The sequence below is a fragment of the Phyllobates terribilis genome, unplaced genomic scaffold (genome assembly GCF_046119375.1).
Source record: "Phyllobates terribilis strain yellow unplaced genomic scaffold, ASM4611937v1 Scaffold_9__5_contigs__length_417890890, whole genome shotgun sequence".
NCBI lineage: Eukaryota > Metazoa > Chordata > Amphibia > Anura > Dendrobatidae > Phyllobates > Phyllobates terribilis.
In genome coordinates this window covers 54,449,945-54,471,912 of record NW_027362769.1, presented here as the reverse complement: position 1 = coordinate 54,471,912, position 21,968 = coordinate 54,449,945, and the positions used below count along the sequence as shown (strand labels likewise).

Genomic DNA, 21,968 nt, shown 5'->3' with positions numbered 1-21,968 from the left:
GTAGATGCTTGTTATATAGGGTGGTTCCATAGATGCTTGTTATATAGGGTGGTCCTGTAGATCCTTGTTATATAGAGTGGTCCCGTAGATGCTTGTTATATAGAGTGGTCCCGTAGATGCTTGTTATATAGAGTGGTCCCGTAGATGCTTCTTATATAGGGTGGTCCTGTAGATCCTTGTTATATAGGGTGGTCCTGTAGATGATTGTTATATAGGGTGGTCCTGTAGATGCTTGTTATATAGAGTGGTCCTGTAGATCCTTGTTATATAGGGTGGTCCCGTAGATCCTTGTTATATAGGGTGGTCCTGTAGATGCTTGTTATATAGGGTGGTTCTGTAGATCCTTGTTATATAGGGTGGTCCTGTAGATCCTTGTTATATAGGGTGGTCCCGTAGATCCTTGTTATATAGGGTGGTCCTGTAGATGCTTGTTATATAGGGTGGTTCCATAGATGCTTGTTATATAGGGTGGTCCTGTAGATCCTTGTTATATAGAGTGGTCCCGTAGATGCTTGTTATATAGAGTGGTCCCGTAGATGCTTGTTATATAGAGTGGTCCCGTAGATGCTTCTTATATAGGGTGGTCCTGTAGATCCTTGTTATATAGGGTGGTCCTGTAGATGATTGTTATATAGGGTGGTCCTGTAGATTCTTGTTATATAGGGTGGTTCTGTAGATCCTTGTTATATAGGGTGGTCCTGTAGATCCTTGTTATATAGGGTGGTCCCGTAGATCCTTGTTATATAGGGTGGTCCTGTAGATGCTTGTTATATAGGGTGGTTCCATAGATGCTTGTTATATAGGGTGGTCCTGTAGATCCTTGTTATATAGAGTGGTCCCGTAGATCCTTGTTATATAGAGTGGTTCCGTAGATGCTTGTTATATAGAGTGGTCCCGTAGATGCTTGTTATATAGGGTGGTCCTGTAGATGCTTGTTATATAGGGTGGTCCTGTAGATCCTTGTTATATAGTGTTGTCCTGTAGATGCTTGTTATATAGAGTGGTCCCGTAGATGCTTGTTATATAGGGTGGTCCTGTAGATGCTTGTTATATAGGGTGGTCCCTTAGATGCTTGTTATATAGGGTGGTCCCGTAGATGCTTGTTATATAGATTGGTCCCGTAGACGCTTGGTATATAGGGTGGTCCTGTAGATGCTTGTTATATAGGGTGGTCCTGTAGATCCTTCTTATATAGGGTGGTCCTGTAGATGATTGTTATATAGGGTGGTCCTGTAGATGCTTGTTATATAAGGTGGTCCTGTAGATGCTTGTTATATAGGGTGGTCCTGTAGATGCTAGTTATATAGGGTGGTCCTGTAGATGATTGTTATATAGAGTGGTCCTGTAGATCCTTGTTATATAGGGTGGTCCTGTAGATGCTTGTTATATAGAGTGGTCCCGTAGATGCTTGTTATATAGGGTGGTCCTGTAGATGCTTGCTATATAGAGTGGTCCTGTAGATCCTTGTTATATAGGGTGGTCCTGTAGATGCTTGTTATATAGGGTGGTCCTGTAGATGCTTGTTATATAGAGTGGTCCCGTAGATGCTTGTTATATAGGGTGGTCCTGTAGATGCTTGCTATATAGAGTGGTCCTGTAGATCCTTGTTATATAGGGTGGTCCTGTAGATGCTTGTTATATAGAGTGGTCCTGTAGATTCTTGTTATATAGGGTGGTCCTGTAGATGCTTGTTATATAGGGTGGTCCTGTAGATGCTTGTTATATAGAGTGGTCCTGTAGATGCTTGTTATATAGAGTGGTCCTGTAGATCCTTGTTATATAGGGTGGTCCTGTAGATGCTTGTTATATAGGGTGGTCCTGTAGATGCTTGTTATATAGGGTGGTCCTGTAGATTCTTGTTATATAGGGTGGTCCTGTAGACACTTGTTATATAGGGTGGTACTGTAGATGCTTGTTATATAGGGTGGTCCTGTAGATGCTTGTTATATAGAGTGGTCCTGTAGATCCTTGTTATATAGGGTGGTCCTGTAGATGCTTGTTATATAGGGTGGTCCTGTAGATGCTTGTTATATAGGGTGGTCCTGTAGATTCTTGTTATATAGGGTGGTCCTGTAGACACTTGTTATATAGGGTGGTACTGTAGATGCTTGTTATATAGAGTGGTCCTGTAGATGCTTGTTATATAGGGTGGTCCTGTAGATCCTTGTTATATAGGGTGGTCCTGTAGATGCTTGTTATATAGAGTGGTCCTGTAGATGCTTGTTATATAGAGTGGTCCTGTAGATCCTTGTTATATAGGGTGGTCCTGTAGATGCTTGTTATATAGGGTGGTCCTGTAGATGCTTGTTATATAGGGTGGTCCTGTAGATTCTTGTTATATAGGGTGGTCCTGTAGACACTTGTTATATAGGGTGGTACTGTAGATGCTTGTTATATAGGGTGGTCCTGTAGATGCTTGTTATATAGAGTGGTCCTGTAGATTCTTGTTATATAGGGTGGTCCTGTAGATGCTTGTTATATAGGGTGGTCCTGTAGATTCTTGTTATATAGGGTGGTCCTGTAGACACTTGTTATATAGGGTGGTACTGTAGATGCTTGTTATATAGAGTGGTCCTGTAGATGCTTGTTATATAGGGTGGTCCTGTAGATCCTTGTTATATAGGGTGGTCCTGTAGATGCTTGTTATATAGGGTGGTCCTGTAGATGCTTGTTATATAGAGTGGTCCTGTAGATTCTTGTTATATAGGGTGGTCCTGTAGACGCTTGTTATATAGGGTGGTACTGTAGATGCTTGTTATATAGAGTGGTCCTGTAGACGCTTGTTATATAGGGTGGTCCTGTAGATCCTTGTTATATAGGGTGGTCCTGTAGATCTTTGTTATATAGGGTGGTCCCGTAGATGCTTGTTATATAGGGTGGTCCTGTAGATGCTTGTTATATAGGGTGGTCCTGTAGATGCTTGTTATATAGAGTGGTCCTGTAGATCCTTGTTATATAGGGTGGTCCTGTAGATGCTTGTTATATAGGGTGGTCCTGTAGATGCTTGTTATATAGAGTGGTCCTGTAGATCCTTGTTATATAGGGTGGTCCTGTAGATGCTTGTTATATAGAGTGGTCCTGTAGATGCTTGTTATATAGAGTGGTCCTGTAGATCCTTGTTATATAGGGTGGTCCTGTAGATGCTTGTTATATAGGGTGGTCCTGTAGATGCTTGTTATATAGGGTGGTCCTGTAGATTCTTGTTATATAGGGTGGTCCTGTAGAAACTTGTTATATAGGGTGGTACTGTAGATGCTTGTTATATAGAGTGGTCCTGTAGATGCTTGTTATATAGGGTGGTCCTGTAGATCCTTGTTATATAGGGTGGTCCTGTAGATGCTTGTTATATAGGGTGGTCCTGTAGATGCTTGTTATATAGAGTGGTCCTGTAGATTCTTGTTATATAGGGTGGTCCTGTAGACGCTTGTTATATAGGGTGGTACTGTAGATGCTTGTTATATAGAGTGGTCCTGTAGACGCTTGTTATATAGGGTGGTCCTGTAGATCCTTGTTATATAGGGTGGTCCTGTAGATCTTTGTTATATAGGGTGGTCCCGTAGATGCTTGTTATATAGGGTGGTCCTGTAGATGCTTGTTATATAGGGTGGTCCTGTAGATGCTTGTTATATAGAATGGTCCTGTAGATCCTTGTTATATAGGGTGGTCCTGTAGATGCTTGTTATATAGGGTGGTCCTGTAGGTGCTTGTTATATAGTATGGTCCTGGAGATGCTTGTTATATAGGGTGGTCCTGTAGATGCTTGTTATATAGGGTGGTCCTGTAGATCCTTGTTATATAGTGTTGTCCTGTAGATGCTTGTTATATAGAGTGGTCCCGTAGATGCTTGTTATATAGGGTGCTCCTGTAGATCCTTGTTATATAAGGTGGTCCTGTAGATGATTGTTATATAGGGTGGTCCTGTAGATGCTTGTTATATAGAGTGGTCCTGTAGATCCTTGTTATATAGGGTAGTCCCGTAGATCCTTGTTATATAGGGTGGTCCTGTAGATGCTTGTTATATAGGGTGGTTCTGTAGATGCTTGTTATATAGGGTGGTCCTGTAGATCCTTGTTATATAGGGTGGTCCTGTAGATGCTTGTTATATAGTGTTGTCCTGTAGATGCTTTTTATATAGAGTGGTACCATAGATGCTTGTTATATAGGGTGGTCCTATAGATCCTTGTTATATAGAGTGGTTCCGTAGATGCTTGTTATATAGAGTGGTCCCGTAGATGCTTGTTATATAGGGTGGTCCTGTAGATGCTTGTTATATAGAGTGGTCCTGTAGATGCTTGTTATATAGGGTGGTCCTGTAGATCCTTGTTATATAGTGTTGTCCTGTAGATGCTTGTTATATAGAGTGGTCCCGTAGATGCTTGTTATATAGGGTGGTCCTGTAGATGCTTGTTATATAGGGTGGTCCCTTAGATGCTTGTTATATAGGGTGGTCCCGTAGATGCTTGTTATATAGATTGGTCCCGTAGACGCTTGGTATATAGGGTGGTCCTGTAGATGCTTGTTATATAGGGTGGTCCTGTAGATCCTTGTTATATAGGGTGGTCCTGTAGATGATTGTTATATAGGGTGGTCCTGTAGATGCTTGTTATATAAGGTGGTCCTGTAGATGCTTGTTATATAGGGTGGTCCTGTAGATGCTAGTTATATAGGGTGGTCCTGTAGATGATTGTTATATAGAGTGGTCCTGTAGATCCTTGTTATATAGGGTGGTCCTGTAGATGCTTGTTATATAGAGTGGTCCCGTAGATGCTTGTTATATAGGGTGGTCCTGTAGATGCTTGCTATATAGAGTGGTCCTGTAGATCCTTGTTATATAGGGTGGTCCTGTAGATGCTTGTTATATAGGGTGGTCCTGTAGATGCTTGTTATATAGAGTGGTCCCGTAGATGCTTGTTATATAGGGTGGTCCTGTAGATGCTTGCTATATAGAGTGGTCCTGTAGATCCTTGTTATATAGGGTGGTCCTGTAGATGCTTGTTATATAGGGTGGTCCTGTAGATGCTTGTTATATAGAGTGGTCCTGTAGATTCTTGTTATATAGGGTGGTCCTGTAGATGCTTGTTATATAGGGTGGTCCTGTAGATGCTTGTTATATAGAGTGGTCCTGTAGATGCTTGTTATATAGAGTGGTCCTGTAGATCCTTGTTATATAGGGTGGTCCTGTAGATGCTTGTTATATAGGGTGGTCCTGTAGATGCTTGTTATATAGGGTGGTCCTGTAGATTCTTGTTATATAGGGTGGTCCTGTAGACACTTGTTATATAGGGTGGTACTGTAGATGCTTGTTATATAGGGTGGTCCTGTAGATGCTTGTTATATAGAGTGGTCCTGTAGATCCTTGTTATATAGGGTGGTCCTGTAGATGCTTGTTATATAGGGTGGTCCTATAGATGCTTGTTATATAGGGTGGTCCTGTAGATTCTTGTTATATAGGGTGGTCCTGTAGACACTTGTTATATAGGGTGGTACTGTAGATGCTTGTTATATAGAGTGGTCCTGTAGATGCTTGTTATATAGGGTGGTCCTGTAGATCCTTGTTATATAGGGTGGTCCTGTAGATGCTTGTTATATAGAGTGGTCCTGTAGATTCTTGTTATATAGGGTGGTCCTGTAGATGCTTGTTATATAGAGTGGTCCTGTAGATTCTTGTTATATAGGGTGATCCTGTAGACGCTTGTTATATAGGGTGGTACTGTAGATGCTTGTTATATAGAGTGGTCCTGTAGATGCTTGTTATATAGGGTGGTCCTGTAGATCCTTGTTATATAGGGTGGTCCTGTAGATCTTTGTTATATAGGGTGGTCCCGTAGATGCTTGTTATATAGGGTGGTCCTGTAGATGCTTGTTATATAGGGTGGTCCTGTAGATGCTTGTTATATAGAGTGGTCCTGTAGATCCTTGTTATATAGGGTGGTCCTGTAGATGCTTGTTATATAGGGTGGTCCTGTAGATGCTTGTTATATAGTATGGTCCTGTAGATGCTTGTTATATAGAGTGGTCCTGTAGATCCTTGTTATATAGGGTGGTCCTGTAGATGCTTGTTATATAGGGTGGTCCTGTAGATGCTTGTTATATAGGGTGGTCCTGTAGATTCTTGTTATATAGGGTGGTCCTGTAGACACTTGTTATATAGGGTGGTACTGTAGATGCTTGTTATATAGAGTGGTCCTGTAGATGCTTGTTATATAGGGTGGTCCTGTAGATCCTTGTTATATAGGGTGGTCCTGTAGATCTTTGTTATATAGGGTGGTCCCGTAGATGCTTGTTATATAGGGTGGTCCTGTAGATGCTTGTTATATAGGGTGGTCCTGTAGATGCTTGTTATATAGAGTGGTCCTGTAGATCCTTGTTATATAGGGTGGTCCTGTAGATGCTTGTTATATAGGGTGGTCCTGTAGATGCTTGTTATATAGTATGGTCCTGGAGATGCTTGTTATATAGGGTGGTCCTGTAGATGCTTGATATAGGGTGGTCCTGTAGATGTTTGTTATATAGAGTGGTCCTGTAGATGCTTGTTATATAGAGTGGTCCTGTAGATGCTTGTTATATAGGGTGGTCCTGTAGATGCTTGTTATATCGTATGGTTCTGGAGATGCTTGTTATATAGGGTGGTCCTGTAGATGCTTGTTATATAGGGTGGTCTTGTAGATGCTTGTTATATAGAGTGGTCCTGTAGATGCTTGTTATATAGAGTGGTCCTGTAGATGCTTGTTATATAGAGTGGTCCTGTAGATGCTTGTTATATAGAGTGGTCCTGTAGATGCTTGTTATATAGAGTGGTCCTGTAGATGCTTGTTATATCGTATGGTCCTGGAGATGTTTTTTACATACGGTAGTGTAATCCTATAGAGACATTTGACACCTTAACAACATCTAGTCACTATTCAGCCAATGCCTGTCTGTTGCCCGTCTGCTCTGTATATGGTGCAGCAATTACTACAGTGGAGGGGATTGGAGGCACAACAAGCAGATTGCACCCAGTACAGGTGAGATCTTTTAGTTTGATTTCTTTCTGTGTATAAATGTTCAAGTTTATAATCAAGTGAAACATTTATTTAATAGTAACCGGTTGGCTAGAAAAGCAAATTAATTAAAGGGAATCTGTCAGGTTTTTGCCATTTAGTCAGAGAGCAGCATGATATAGGGACAGAGAACCTGATTTCAGTGATGGGTCACTTACTGGGCTGCTTGACGTTTCAGTAAAATCACTGTTTTATGAATAGGAGATTATTCACTAGAGGATGCAAGGAAAGTAGGGAGCAGAGTAGGAGTAACAAATGTGCTAATTGTATTAAATGTCTGCTGGCAAATGCAAGAATCTCACAAACAAAATGAATGAACTGGAGACTCTAATGTCGGTCATGGAATATGATGTGGTGGGTATTACGGAAACCTGGCTGGATGAAAGCCATGACTGGGTGACAGAGGGATACACTATATTTAGAAAGGATAGGAAAGGCAAAAAAGGTGGAGGGGTGTGTATTTTCATAAGATCCAACTTAAAACCTGTGCTCAATGATGATATTGGGGGAAGCTACAACAATGCAGAGTCAGTGTGGGTAAATGTACATGGGAAAGAGAAATTATAAGCAATCAGCTCACCTGTTCACAGATGCTGGTGTGCATGGATCCAAGTTCCAAAGGAAATAGTCCATATAACAAAGGCAGTTGATCCAGCATTTCCAATAAAACTTAATAAATCTTATAGGGCGTATACCCTTATAGTTCGAATGTTGGGGGAGGAGGGGGTATATATATATATGATGTGTGGGGGGAGCGGTAGCCGCGGAGGAGCGGGACACAGGAGGCAGTGGGGAGGGTGAATGTTCATGCCCTTTAAGAGCGGGCACATGCGATCGCCCAGCAGCAGCAGGAGCCGTGCTGCGGCTATTAAGGACCATGAAGTCACTGCTCCCCGCGCACACAGTCCCGGCGTGGGGAGCAGTGACTTCCGGCAGTTGATCTCTCCTTGTGAGCCGTGCATGGTAGTGACGCCATACGCGGCTCACATGGCGAGATCAGTGCGGGTAGACAGGACACAGCGCTGGAAGAGAGAAGAAAGGTGAGTAGGAGTGTTTATTCTTTTTATGTGCAGCATGATGGGGATTAGGGGGACCATGCATACCAAAATAAGGATGAGGGGGTATATATAACAGGATAAAGGTGAGGGGGCCATACATACCAGGATAAGGCTGAGGGTGGCATACATAACAGGATAAAGATGAGGGGGGCATACATACCAGGATAAGGATGAGGGTCCATACATACCAGGATAAGGATGAGGGGTGCCATGCATACCAGGATAGGGATGAGGTGTGACATGCATACCAGGACAGGGATGAGGGGTGCCATGCATACCAGGACAGGGATGAGGAGTGCCATGCATACCAGTACAGTGATGAGGGGTGTCATGCATACCAGGATGGGATTGCTGTGCCATGCATACCAGAATAGGGATTAGGGGTGCCATGCATACCAGGATAGGGATGAGGGGTGCCATGCATACCAGAACAGGGATGAGGAGTGCCATGTATACCAGGGTGGAGGAGTTCCATGCATACCAGGATAGGGATGAGGGGTGCCATGCATACCAGGACAGGGATGAGGGGTGCCATGCATACCAGGATTGGGGATGAGAGGTGCCATGCATACCAGGATAAGGATGAGGGGTGCCATGCATACCTGGATGGAGGGGTTCCATGCATACCAGGATGGAGGGATGACAGGCTTACCATGATGGAGATGGGGGCCACATATAAAAGGAAGGGGGGGGATATATACCAGGATGGGGGATATTGTCAGAATTGGGTGACATTACCCCTATACCAGTGTCAGCAGAAGGCCCCCTCCCCCTTAAAAGTGCATCATCAACACATTTTTTGCTTACATTTTTTTTTTCTATTTTCCTCCTCTAAAACCTAGGTGCGTCTTATGGTCCGGTGCATATTAAAGTCCGAAAAATACTGTATTTATGGTAATTTATAAGCCCTCCCTGTCTCCAAGACTATCAGAGTGGTATCACATCCCTCTGGCCCACCCTTTTATCCTATTACTGGTACCTGCCTCTCTGACCTCGCTCCTGAGGACTGCAGTGACGAGGTGAAGGGGTGCCTCACCGGGAAAGTGTAAGTTAAGCAAGCTGCAGGCGTCCGGGACGCCCGGGGCATGGAAAAAAGAGAAAGAGCCGTGCTGTGCCCAGAAAAACATGCCTCTTTTACGCCTAGATCTGCAACAGATCAAACAGTGATTTTATCAAAACTGCAGTAAGCAGCCCAGTAAGTGACAGATCACTGGAATCAGGGTCTCAGCTCCTACATTATGCTGTTCTGAGATGAGGTAGCAAAAAACAGTTGACAGATTCCCTTTAATCTGCAGATATAGTGGTAAGCTACAGGTAAATAGCATTTTTAACATGTTCAGGGGACTTACTGTAAATTAAGTTTTCTCCTCTCTGCAACTGCTGACTTCCAGGCATTGGCGGCGCTGGGGAATGTAACAGTCACTGCTTACAACATAGTGAGCGCCCTGTAATCACTTCACCTGCTCCTTGACTGACTCCTTGATCTTCACATACATTGCTTATACACTAAAGAGCGAGCTGTCAGTCAAGGAGCAGGTGAAGTGATTACAGTATGGGGCAAGTGGCGCCATCGCTTGGCTCAGGTAACATCCCCACAGCATATTATGTATCTATGAATTTTTCACTGCAGCAATATTTGCCTGTTATTTTACTTATATTCTATATGCACTGAGCACTTTGATACTAAGGTTTAGACTAACCATTCATTGCTGTACATACCCTTCCACTTAGACTATGATCAAGTCATGGACTATATCCATTTATGCTGTTTAATTTTGATGACCTGCCGTATACTTAGAGGGGTGACTGAACCCGTGCCAGGCCCCGTGACTGAGACGGGAACGTTGCTGGAGAGAATAAAGTTCATTTTCTCCCCCCAGTGTTAGGCTATGTGCAGGCGCCGGCCAGTATTATAACTCTATTAACCTGCAGATTAACCCTATATCTGAGGTTAATAGCATTTTTTCTGGTGACAGGTTCCCTTTAAGTTCAACCTTCCTCTAGCAGTTATACATTCTCTATCGCTAGATTTCTAGAACCCACAATGCCATTTGTTGTGAGAAAAGCATCCAGGTCTTTTTAAATACTGTTCTAGTATCTGCTATCTTGTGGTCGGCATTCCACAGTCTGGCTGCACTAACTGTAAAGAACCCTTTCCTGTTTAGCTGCTGGAATCACCTTTCCTCTGCATGTAGTCAATGCCCCCTAATCTTTATAAGGAATAAATCATGTGCCAGTCCTTTGTACTGATCACACACATATTTGTACAGAGATCTTTCTTCTAAGCTAAACAAGCCCAACTTTTCCAACCTCTCATCATATTAGAGGCCTTTCATCCCTTGTAATAATCTAGTTGCTGCCTTTGAACTGACTCTTACTTCTGAATATCCTTTTTAAAATGTAGAGCCCAAAACTGGATCCCATAAGAAAACTAACAGATCCATCAAAAGCAGCAGATTATCAATTTACAGGTGGCTACGGGAGATTTATGTTTTCATATATGATGTTAATATTTACAGGAAAGAATAGCAAAAGCTCATGGTTCTCAGTGCGGTTTCTGTAGTCCTGGAATGGTGATGTCCGTATATTCACTGTTGAGAAATCATCCAGAACCGACTATGGAGCAGATATATGAAGCTCTGGGAGGTACGTTCTGTAAACACAACTGACCCTATATATAAACCTTCAATCATAGAACCCATTCTGTTACATTGTATCTTCCATTGTTTAAATGACAGCAGTAAAACTGCACTCTGATTGGTTTCAACTGGACACAAAGACACTACTATTCTGACACAGTGTAGATGAGTGAAGACAATTAGGTAAAATTCTACATAAAGAAAACTAAATATACACTTTTCCCTACTATCAGTATAATCTTATCCTTTGTATTTTAAGAACACTTGTTATTCTCTCTAGGAAATCTCTGCCGCTGCACAGGATACAGAGCAATACTTGATGGATGCAAGACCTTGTGCAAGGTAATCTGTGTTCCTATCAAAGCAAATCCAAAACACACTTAGCACGAAATCTGTGGGATAATTTTAGGGTGCATGGACAATCATCTGAAGCCCCATTCACACATCCGTTATTTAGGCATGTGTGCATTCCAATTTTCTCAATGGATAGCACATGGACAAATTATAGTCTATGGCCCTTCATGTCTTTTTTTTTTAAACCGATGGTCCACAAACAAAAAAAAAAAAAAGGAGGTGACATGTTACCCACTCGAGTGAGTCCACGCAAAAAAAACCCACACACACACAAAAAAAAACGGACAGCACGCAGATGTCGTGAAAGTTGCATCCATGTGCTGCCTGTGGTAGGGAACAGAGGGACCAAAAATCTGTTTTTACGCTAAAAATTTTAGAAAGATACCAACATAGAAAATACAGTGATTATGAGCAAAATTTTCAAGAAAATACAAATTTCTGACTACAAACAAAATTGTTATAGGCTCATCTGATGAGGTGGATTTGTAGGTCAGGGTGTGCAGCACAGATAGAAGGCATTCATGCAATGTATCTGGACTAGTAGGATGATCAGGGAAAAGCAAGGACCAGTAAAGCTGGATATGCAGCATAGCACATGGAGCATGTGGAGCTGGAAGTGCTAGATGCAGCAGAATCAAGTGTGTGGACAGTACCCTGGAACAGCAGAGACAAGTAGTCAGGTAGATAGCTTGTTGCAGCAAAGTTGAGGGTGCAGACAGCACCTTGGAATAATGTACAAATGAAAGAAGGGAAAGTACAGAGATCTTTCTAATTTTACACCTAGGCCTGCGATGGTGACAAAGGTGGCATCCTCTACATCTAGGGGAAAGAAGGTTTGATCATAATCATAGACGTAGATTCTTACAGTGAGAGCAGTGAGACTATGAAACTTTCTGCCACACGAGGTTGTTGATTGATTCACTAAAATAGTTCAAGGGGGACCTGGATGCCTTTCTTGAAAAATATAATCCTACAGGTTATCGGTACTTTCTGTGCTGAGACGTTGATCCAAGGAACTAGTCTGATTTCTGTATGTGGAGTCAGGAAGGAATTTTACACTCAATTAGGGCCAATTCACATCTGCCTCATGGGGTTTTGCCTTCTTCTGGATCAACATTTTTGGGTATAGGATGAATTGGATGGACTAAAGTCTACCTTCACCCTTAAAAGCTATAAAACTATGAACCTTCTTAGAGCCCAGAATTTGTTAAATCTCATACTGTCAGGATCAGTGATGGAAACAGTAGCGGATTTAACAGAAGAAGAGAATTTATTGCGAAAAAAAAGAACAAAGAGAGGAACTATGAAAAGCATTGAGAATCTTCAAAGTGGAGAGCAGGTTCAAATGGAACGTGACTGAATTGATTTATGCTCTAATTTGGGCCCTGAAACCAGTTTTTTGCAATGAGTCTTTAATCAGATGTTCAAGGTGTAGAGCTAAGCCTTATCACGGGAACACATTGGTTGGCAATGTTTATCAGCGCTCTTCTTTGCCTTAACTGCAGCTCCTGCCAAACTGGATTGCCGGATTGTTTTACTAGTGTATACCAATACATTCAACAATAAGTTGACTTCTCAACATACACATAGTCATTGCAAAACAGAAACAATGAAGAAACATAGTACTATATATGACATGTACAAGATTAAAGCTGTGTGCCCACTATGCGTTTTTAAGCGTTTCCACAGCGGAAACACTTAAAAAACGCTTGGTAGAAGGTCTGCCATGTTCCCCAATGATAATCCGCATGTGCTGTGCACATGCTGCGGAAATTTCCGCTGCGGATTATCATTGCAGAAAAATCCGCAGCACTACCAATTATTTTGCGGCAGTGCTGCGCTTTCGCCGCCATTGACTTGCATTGAATCGCATGATATCCGCATGACTACATGTGCACATGCGGATATCATGCTGTTCAATGTGCGGATGGTACCCGGGTTTGGAGAAGAGGAGACTCTCCTCCAGACATGGGTACCATAGTACCTGTAAAAAAAAAGAATAACATAAAAAATATACATTATACTTACCCTCTGATGGCCCGCAGTCGCCTCAGTGATCCGTCCGGGGTCCCCGGCAGCTTGCGATGGTCTAAAAAGACCTGCAATGACGTCATTTAGTCATGTGACGGGTCACACGACCGGGGAGACCGGGCGCATTGGATAAGGACACCGGGGGCCATCAGAAGGTAAGTATATATTTATTTTTTATTTTTTACCATTCTTTTGGTCACACTATATAAATCCATGCCGGTTGCATTTATTTATATAGTGTGACCAAGTTGTCAAGCACTTTCCAAGTGATGCTAAAATCGCTTGGAAAGCACTTGTCAACCTGCATGCGAAAATGCAAGTGAAGAACGCTTCACATCCGCTTGTCCCTGGCAGGAAAAACGCATGTACAATCCGCATGTACAATCCGCATGTACAATCCGCATGCGTTTTTTTCTGCCAGGGAGCTGCAGAAACGCTCAGGAAAAATCAGGAGCATTTCTGCATCGTGGGCACATAGCCTTAAGGTTCCCTGCTTTTTCATAGACGATTGTGAATTTGCCATAACACTGGAATGCTATTGTATTGCAGTGTATTGTATTGGCGATAAAGTGATTCCAGATTCAAGTCCCCTAAGTAGACCAATTAAAAATGTAAGGAATATTAAAAATATTTAAAAAGTAACTGAAAATGTAAAAGTTCAGTATACCCACCTCCTTTTCCTCCAAAATGTAAATAGCAAAATCTAAGAAATAAAAAAAATGGCATATTTGGTGCATAATTGTTCAAACTAATAAAATATAAAAATATTTATCCCATGTGATGAACAAAAAAATCATAATGGCAAAATCACAGGTCACCTCCCAAACAAAAATTAAACAAAAAGTGATCAGAAAGTCATATGGACCCCAAATGCTATTAGTAAAATTAAAGTTCGATTTGCATAAAAAGCCCTCAAACAATACAATAACAGAAAAATTTTAAAAAAAAGTATGCTTGTCAATTTTTGGAGAATGAAGCCATTTTTATTGGGGTGGGGGGTAATTTTATTTTTTTTTATCTATTCTTTTTAGGAACCGTGCACAAGTTGTCTTTTTCAGGCAGAGTCCTCCCAGAATCAGCCTTAGAAAGTACTGCAAATGCGCCCATAAAATGGACATAATGCACAGCAATGTCAAAACGACAATACTGTGTACATGTTCCATCTTAGGTCACTTCTTTTTTTTGTAAACCCAGGAGCAGTTAAAAAACAATTGACATGCTCACAGTAGAGAGTAAAAGACGCTGGCATTTTCCTGAAACGGTTTCGTCTGGGAAAACTTGGCAGCTCCGTCTAAATGACGCCATTTTAATTATTTTTTTTTTTTTTTTAAATTTCACCTCACTTTAATTTTTTTCCCTTTTTTCAGTAAATCAATGGACTCTCCCATAATAATAGTAATAATAACTAATAATTTAAAATTACAACTTGTCACGCAAAAAAAAAAAAAAAGCAATCCTTCATACGGCTATGTTAAAAATGTTAAAAATTATTGGTCCTGGAATGCGGGGAAATAAAACCAAAGAAGAAAAATATCAGCATAATCCAAGAGGTTAACCATGCTTTTGGATGCATGCATGTAGTAGATATGTGCCTTGGTTCGTCTTGCTGTTGGACCTATTTTGAAACTTATATTTCTTATACTTTGGATCACATTTGACTTTAAAATGCTTTGATAATTCTACAGCGAATTACATACAGTGAAATACAGAGGTTTCAGATACCAAATGTTCTAAATTTGATAATGAAAAAAAGCCATGCTTCAGCATGCAATCCTTCCTCAAGCAGGACGATGTCGCATAGGAAGGCCTACGGTTCTACTTTGAATTGGTGGTGCCTTGGACACTTACTAAAACAGGACTTAAAATAATTGACATAATGTGGCTAAAAGCAGTCAATATGTATCACTGCCACTCATTTTAATTTTTGACCTCTTGTTGTCTATCCAGGAACCGAACTGTTGTAAACTTGAACAGAATGGTCAACTAGACCATGACCAAAGGGATAATGTAAGTGCCTCAACAGCAACACGGCTACATGAAAGTATCTGACTATAGATAACAGATAGCCTTTTCAGAGAGAAAGAGGCTACCTGTTGGGTGTAACAATTGTCAAAAGTCAATATCGCCCCTTTAACAAGCCTAGACACATGGAGCCAAACCAGACTAATGGTTTTGGGGTGTTTTCCCTTCATCAGTGCAAAGCAGAAGGTCTGATTTAGCTAGGTGAGAGGCCTTTGACAGCGGGTGTAAGGGATAATGTTTCTCCTTATGGAGAGTGCCATTTCCCAGAGGAGCCTATAAGTCTCCTTATGCACGGTCCACAAGGAGAAATATTCCTGGTTAGACCCCCTATAGATAGCATTAAAATGACTACCGATAATAGTAAACTATTATATTACCAATCCAACTTTGATATCATGTTTACTCTTTTTCTTGTGTTGAACAAAGACCACCAAGATCTTCAGATAATGTACAACCCTAATTCCAAAAATGTTGGGACGCTGTGTCAAATGTAAAGAAAACAAGAATGCAATGATTGCAAAATCTCTTATAGCCATATTTTATTCACAACAGAACATAGAATCACAGATCAGATGTTGGAAGCCATGTTTGCATTTCATTTGAAAAAAATCATCACATTTACAAATTGATGGCGTCAACACATCTGAGAAAAGTTGGGACAGGACCATGTCTACCATTGTGTAACCTCGCCTCTTCTTTTTACAACAGTCTGGAGATGTCTGGGAAGTGAGGAGACCAATTTCTGGATTGTTGGGAGAGGAATGTTGCCCCTTTCTCGTCTGATGTAGGATTCTCACTGCTCAACTGTCCTGGATCTCCTTTGCCAGATTTTTAGTTTCATGATGCACCAAATGTTCTCTATTCGTGAAAGGTCTGGACTGCAGGAGGGCTGTTCATCACCTGAACTCTTTTTCTGCAAAGCCATTCTTTTCTGTTAGATGCAGTGTGTGGTTTAGTATTGTTTTGCTGAAATATGCAAGACCTTCCCTGAAATAGATGCTGTCTGGAAGGGAGCATATTGTTAGAACTCTCCTGTTAGTTTTTTTCTATATTGGTCACGTGACCTGCTGCCTATTTATTCCAGCTCCGCCCTTCTGGCTTTGCTGGACTTCTGTGTTATTTGACTCTCTATCTAGCCAGGTGCTTTTGTACCTATCTCTCTAGTTCGTTTGGTCCTTTGGACCTCTAAGTACTTTTTGTCTGTTTGTCTTTTTGCTCCGCTACAACAACTGCTAGGAGGTGTCCAATTTTGTCCCAGTCCTTAGTTCTTTTAGGGACCCCTCCCTTTATTCTATAGGTCTGCGTTCAGACTAGTTGAGGACGAAGGCGGGTCTGTTCACAAGGAACAGGTCGCCCGCTGCAACGTAGGGAATCAGCTCAGTCTTATTGTAGGGACAGATTCTCTTTCTTTCCTTAGTTCTTGTAGCAGATCATAACAGTAAGTCCAGCCCAAACTAAATTTGGAAAGAAATCCTGGGATCAGTATGGTGTCTGTCCAAGAGTTGGCTCAACGCCTGCAGGGATTGTCTCTAGAGGTGGCCAATCTCCAGCAACACGTGAGTAGCTGTCCTGGAGCGCATTTTGTGGAACCAAAGGTAGGACTGCCTGATATTTTTGATGGTAAACAACAAGATTTTTTTTCCTTTAAAAATGCTTGTTTATTATATTTTCGTTTGAGACCCAGGTCCTCTGGGAATGAATCACAGCGCATTGGGTTTATCATGTCACTTTTGCGCAAGGAACCACAGGGGTGGGCCTTTTCTCTCCAACCTAATTATCCGTGTTTTAGTTCAGTGGAGGATTTTTTTTCTGCTATGGGGTTATTGTATGACGATCCTGATCGAGTCTCATCTGCTGAGACAGAACTAAGACGTTTGAAGCAGGGGTCAGGTGATGTTGAAAATTATTGTACACACTTCAGAAGGTGGTCTTCAGAAGTGAGATGGAATGATTCGGCGTTAAAATGTTCATTTCTTGCCAGTCTAAGTGAAAGGGTTAAAGATCTGCTGATTGCATTTCCTGCACCTGTGACATTGCAAGAGGCTATGCAATTAGCTATACGTGTGGACAGGAGACTGCGTGCCAGGATTAATGATGAGAGAATTCCTGCAATGGCAGCTCCTAGTCCTCAGAGGATCTGCTCGGATGGCGGAGAACCGATGGAGGTTGGGGCGATGTCACTCCGCTCTCAGGAAAGAGACCGCAGGTTTTCCAAAGGATTGTGTTTTTACTGTGGTAAATCTGACCATTTAATTAAGAACTGTGAGCTTCGTTTAAGCAAAGAAAAAAAAAAGGTCAGTTACGCCCGTATTGCTTGTTTGAATTCTAAGGGAGTATTTCTTTCAGGGAATTCCTTATTGCAGGAAGATTTGATTGAATTTCAGGTATTTGTGGATTGTGGTTCTACTCTTAATGTGATTGATAAGGGGTTTTTGGAAAAACTTAAATTGGAATCCAAACCTTTGTCATCACCTATTTCTGTGATTGCTATTGACAACACTCCTTTGAAATGTATTACTCACAAGGTTGCTGAATTTCCCCTCACTATCAATGGTATTCACCAGGAAAATTTGGATTTGGTGGTATTAAATAATTTACCTTCTCCAGTAATTTTAGGTTTGCCTTAGTTAAAACTGCACAATCCTTTACTGGACTGGTCTACTAATGAGATTAAGTCATGGAGTCCTAAGTGCTATGATAAGTGTTGTAACGGTCGCATTGCGGCTGTGGAAAAAGGGGAATTACCTGTACCTATTCAGGATTTTTGGAAGTTTTACCTCCTCATAGGGACTATGATTGCACCATTGAGTTTGTTCCTGGAGCTACTCTTCCCAAGAGTCGCTTATTTAATCTGACTATCCCTGAGAGAAAGGCCTTGGAGGAATACATACAGACGAGCTTGGCTGCTGGTCACATTAGACCTTCTAAGTCACCTGTGGCTGTTGGATTTTTTTTTGTAAAAAAAAGGACGGCGGTTTACGTCCATGTCTGGACTTTCGCGAAATTAATAAAATTACCGTACGCAATTCCTACCCATTGCCGTTAATTCCTGACTTGTTTAACCAGTTAGTGGGGGCCAAGTGGTTCTCTAAAATTGATCTCCAGGGGGCATATAATTTGTTACGAATAAAGGAGGGTGATGAATGGAAAACTGCTTTTAACACTCCGGTAGGTCATTTTGAGAATCTGGTGATGCCTTTTGGTCTTACCAATGCACCTGCGTTTTTTCAGAACCTTACTAATGACATCCTGAGACCTTTGATTGGTAAGAATGTGGTTGTGTATTTGGATGACATTTTGATTTATTCGCTAGATCTGGAGTCTCATTGGTGGAGCGTACGTGAGGTATTGCAGTTATTGAGTGACAATTCACTATTTGCTAAGCTGGAGAAATGTGAGATCGCTGTGCAGAGAATTAGTTTTTTGGGCTACATTATCTCCAGTGAGGGCTTTGAGATGGACCCGGTGAAGGTTCAGGCTGTGCAGGAATGGCCTAGGCCTATTGGTTTGAAATCGATACAGAGATTTTTGGGTTTCGCCAATTATTACAGAAAATTCATTAAGAATTTTTCTATAATTGTTAAGCCGCTGACCGATCTCACCAGGAAAAGTGCGAATACTGTCCAGTGGACTACTGAGGCCATTGAAGCTTTTGTGTATCTCAAGGAGAGGTTCAGTTCTGCCCCTATCCTTATGCAGCCTGATGAGACCAAGCCTTTTTTGGTCGAGGTTGATGCTTCTTCGGTGGGGGTCGGTGCGGTTTTGTCTCAGGAGAACAAGGATGGAGTACATCCCTGTGCTTTTTTTGTAAAAAAATTTTCAGAAACCGAACTTAATTACGATGTTGGTAATCGGGAATTGCTGGCTATTAAACTCGCGTTTGAACATTGGCGGCATTTCTTGGAAGGTGCTAAATTTCCGGTTCAGGATTTTACTGATCATAAAAATTTGATTTATCTGGATGCTGCCCAGCGCTTGAATGCCCGTCAGGCTAGGTGGGCACTTTTTCTTTCTCGGTTTAATTTTTCTGTTACTTCCATCCCTGGTACCAAGAATGTTAAAGCCGATGCTTTATCTCGCAGCTTTTCTCCCATGGTTGGTACCGAGGAGGAGGAGAGCATTTTGCAGAAAGGAGTTGTGGTAGCAGCATTGGACTCCGTTTTGGAAGATGGGATTCTGAAAGCCCAGGAGGATGCCCCATCTAACACTCCCCATGGGAGGTTGTTTGTGCCTAGAACCTTTAGGAAAGATTTGTTTGTGGAATATCATGAGTCTCGGTTGGCAGGTCATCCAGAAATTTCTGAGACTAAGAGACTTATAAGTCACAGTTTTTGGTGGCCTGGGTGGCAGAAGGAAGTCATCAAGTGGGTGCGTCAATGTACGGTATGTGCTAGGTCAAAGGCTTCGCATACCCCTGCTGCGGGGTTGCTTTGCCCTCTGGAGGTTCCTAGTGCACCTTGGACGCATCTGGCAATGGATTTTATTACTGACCTTCCTGTGTCCGAGGGTTTCACTGTCATCTGGGTGGTCGTGGACCGTTTTAGCAAGATGTGCCATTTGGTTCCTTTCATTAATCTACCCTGCGCTAAGACACTCGCTAAGGCGTTTGTTAAGGAAATTGTCTGACTCCATGGCGTTCCCACCGACATTGTTTCGGATAGGGGACCTCAGTTTGTGGCTCGCTTTTGGCGTGCTTTTTGTGACAGGTTGGGAGTCCATTTGTCATTTTCATCTGGGTATCATCCTGAGTCTAATGGACAGACAGAAAGAAAGAACCAGGATGTTGAACAGCTTTTGCGTTGTTTTGTGGCAGACAATCTAACGGGTGGTCTGAGTTTCTGCCACTCGCTGAATTTGCTCTTAACAACCATACATCCTCTACTGCTGGGTGTTCTCCTTTTTTTTGTTGTACTGGGAGACATCCGTCGTTTGGTTCGTTCTCCAAATTGGTGTCGGCTGTGCCGGAGGAGGAGAATTTTTCCGGTGATTTGGAGAGAGTTTGGACTGACGTACAGTACAGACCAAAAGTTTGGACACACCTTCTCATTTAAAGATTTTTCTGTATTTTCATGACTATGAAAATTGTACATTTACACTGAAGGCATCAAAACTGTGAATTAACACATGTGGAATTATATACTTAACAAAAAGTGTGAAACAACTGAAAATATGTCCTATATTCTAGGTTCTTCAAAGTAGCCACCTTTTGCTTTGATGACTGCTTTGCACACTCTTGGCATTCTCTTGATGAGCTTCAAGAGGTAGTCACCGGAATTGGTCTTCTAACAATTTTGAATGAGTTCCCAGAGATGCTTAGCACTTGTTGGCCCTTTTGCCTTCACTCTGCAGTCCAGCTCACCCCAAACAATCTTGATTGGGTTCTGATCTGGTGACTGTGGAGGCCAGGTCATCTGGTGTAGCACACCATCACTCTCCTTCTTGGTCAAATAGCCCTTACACAGCCTGGAGGTGTGTTTGGGGTCATTGTCCTGTTGAAAACAACTAAACGCAAACCGGATGGAATTACATGCCGCTGCAAGATGCTGTGGTAGCCATACTGGTTCAGTATGTCTTCAATTTTGAATAAATCCCCAACAGTGTCACCAGCAAAGCACCCCCACACCATCACACCTCCTTCTCCATGCTTCACGGTGGGAACCAGGCATGTAGAGGCCATCTGTTCACCTTTTCTGCGTCGCACAAAGACACGGTGGTTGGAACCAAAGATCTCAAATTTGGACTCATCAGACCAAAGCACAGATTTCCACTGGTCTAATGTCCATTCCTTGTGTTATTTAGCCCAAACAAGTCTCTTCTGCTTGTTGCCTGTCCTTAGCAGTGGTTTCCTAGCAGCTATTTTACCATGAAGGCCTGCTGCACAAAGTCTCCTCGTAACAGTTGTTGAAGAGATGTGTCTGCTGCTGGAACTCTGTGTGGCATTGACCTGGTCTCTAATCTGAGCTGCTGTTAACCTGCAATTTCTGAGGCTGGTGACTCGGATAAACTTATCCTCTGAAGCAGAGGTGACTCTTGGTCTTCCTTTCCTGGGGCAGTCCTCATGTGAGCCAGTTTCTTTGTAGCACTTGATGGTTTTTGCAACTGCACTTGAGGACACTTTCAAAGTTTTCCCAATTTTTCGCACTGACTGACCTTCATTTCTTAAAGTAATGATGGCCACTCATTTTTCTTTACTTAGCTGCTATTTTCTTGCCATAATACAACTTCTAACTGTCTATTCAGTGGGACTATCAGCTGTGTATCAACCAGACTTCTGCACAACACAACTGATGGTCCCAACCCCATTTATAAGGCAAGAAATCCCACTTATTAAACCTGACAGGGCACACCTGTGAAGTGAAAACCATTTCCGGTGACTACCTCTTGAAGCTCATCAAGAGAATGCCAAGAGTGTGCAAAGCAGTCATCAAAGCAAAAGGTGGCTACTTTGAAGAGCCTATAATATAAGACATATTTTCAGTTGTTTCACACTATATATAATTCCACATGTGTTAATTCATAGTTTTGATGCCTTCAGTGTGAATGTACAATTTTCATAGTCATGAAAATACAGAAAAATCTTTAAATGAGAAAGTGTGTCCAAACTTTTGGTCTGTACTGTACGTTGTAACCTTCAAGAGGCTAACAAAAAGTCCAAGATGTATTTTAACAGGAAATGTAAAGACGTTTTGTTTGCGGTGGGTGACATGGTTTGGTTGTCTTCAAAGAATCTGCGGTTGAGGATTCCCTCTAAAAAACTGGGTCCGAAGTTTGTGGGGCCATTTAAGGTGCTTCAGGTGGTTAATCAGTCTGCTGTTAGGTTAGAG

At 42.0% G+C, this 21,968-nt stretch overlaps 1 protein-coding gene across 1 annotated transcript in view; it reads left to right on the top strand.

Moving 5' to 3' along the window:
- Positions 1–21,968, top strand: part of LOC141161552 (aldehyde oxidase 1-like) — a 536,896-nt gene that overhangs the window by 330,761 nt on the left and 184,167 nt on the right. The window contains exons 4-7 of the mRNA XM_073646509.1: positions 6,896–7,004; positions 10,618–10,744; positions 11,018–11,079; positions 15,070–15,129. Coding sequence (XP_073502610.1) covers positions 6,896–7,004; positions 10,618–10,744; positions 11,018–11,079; positions 15,070–15,129 — 358 coding nt within the window. The remainder of the gene's footprint in view (positions 1–6,895; positions 7,005–10,617; positions 10,745–11,017; positions 11,080–15,069; positions 15,130–21,968) is intronic.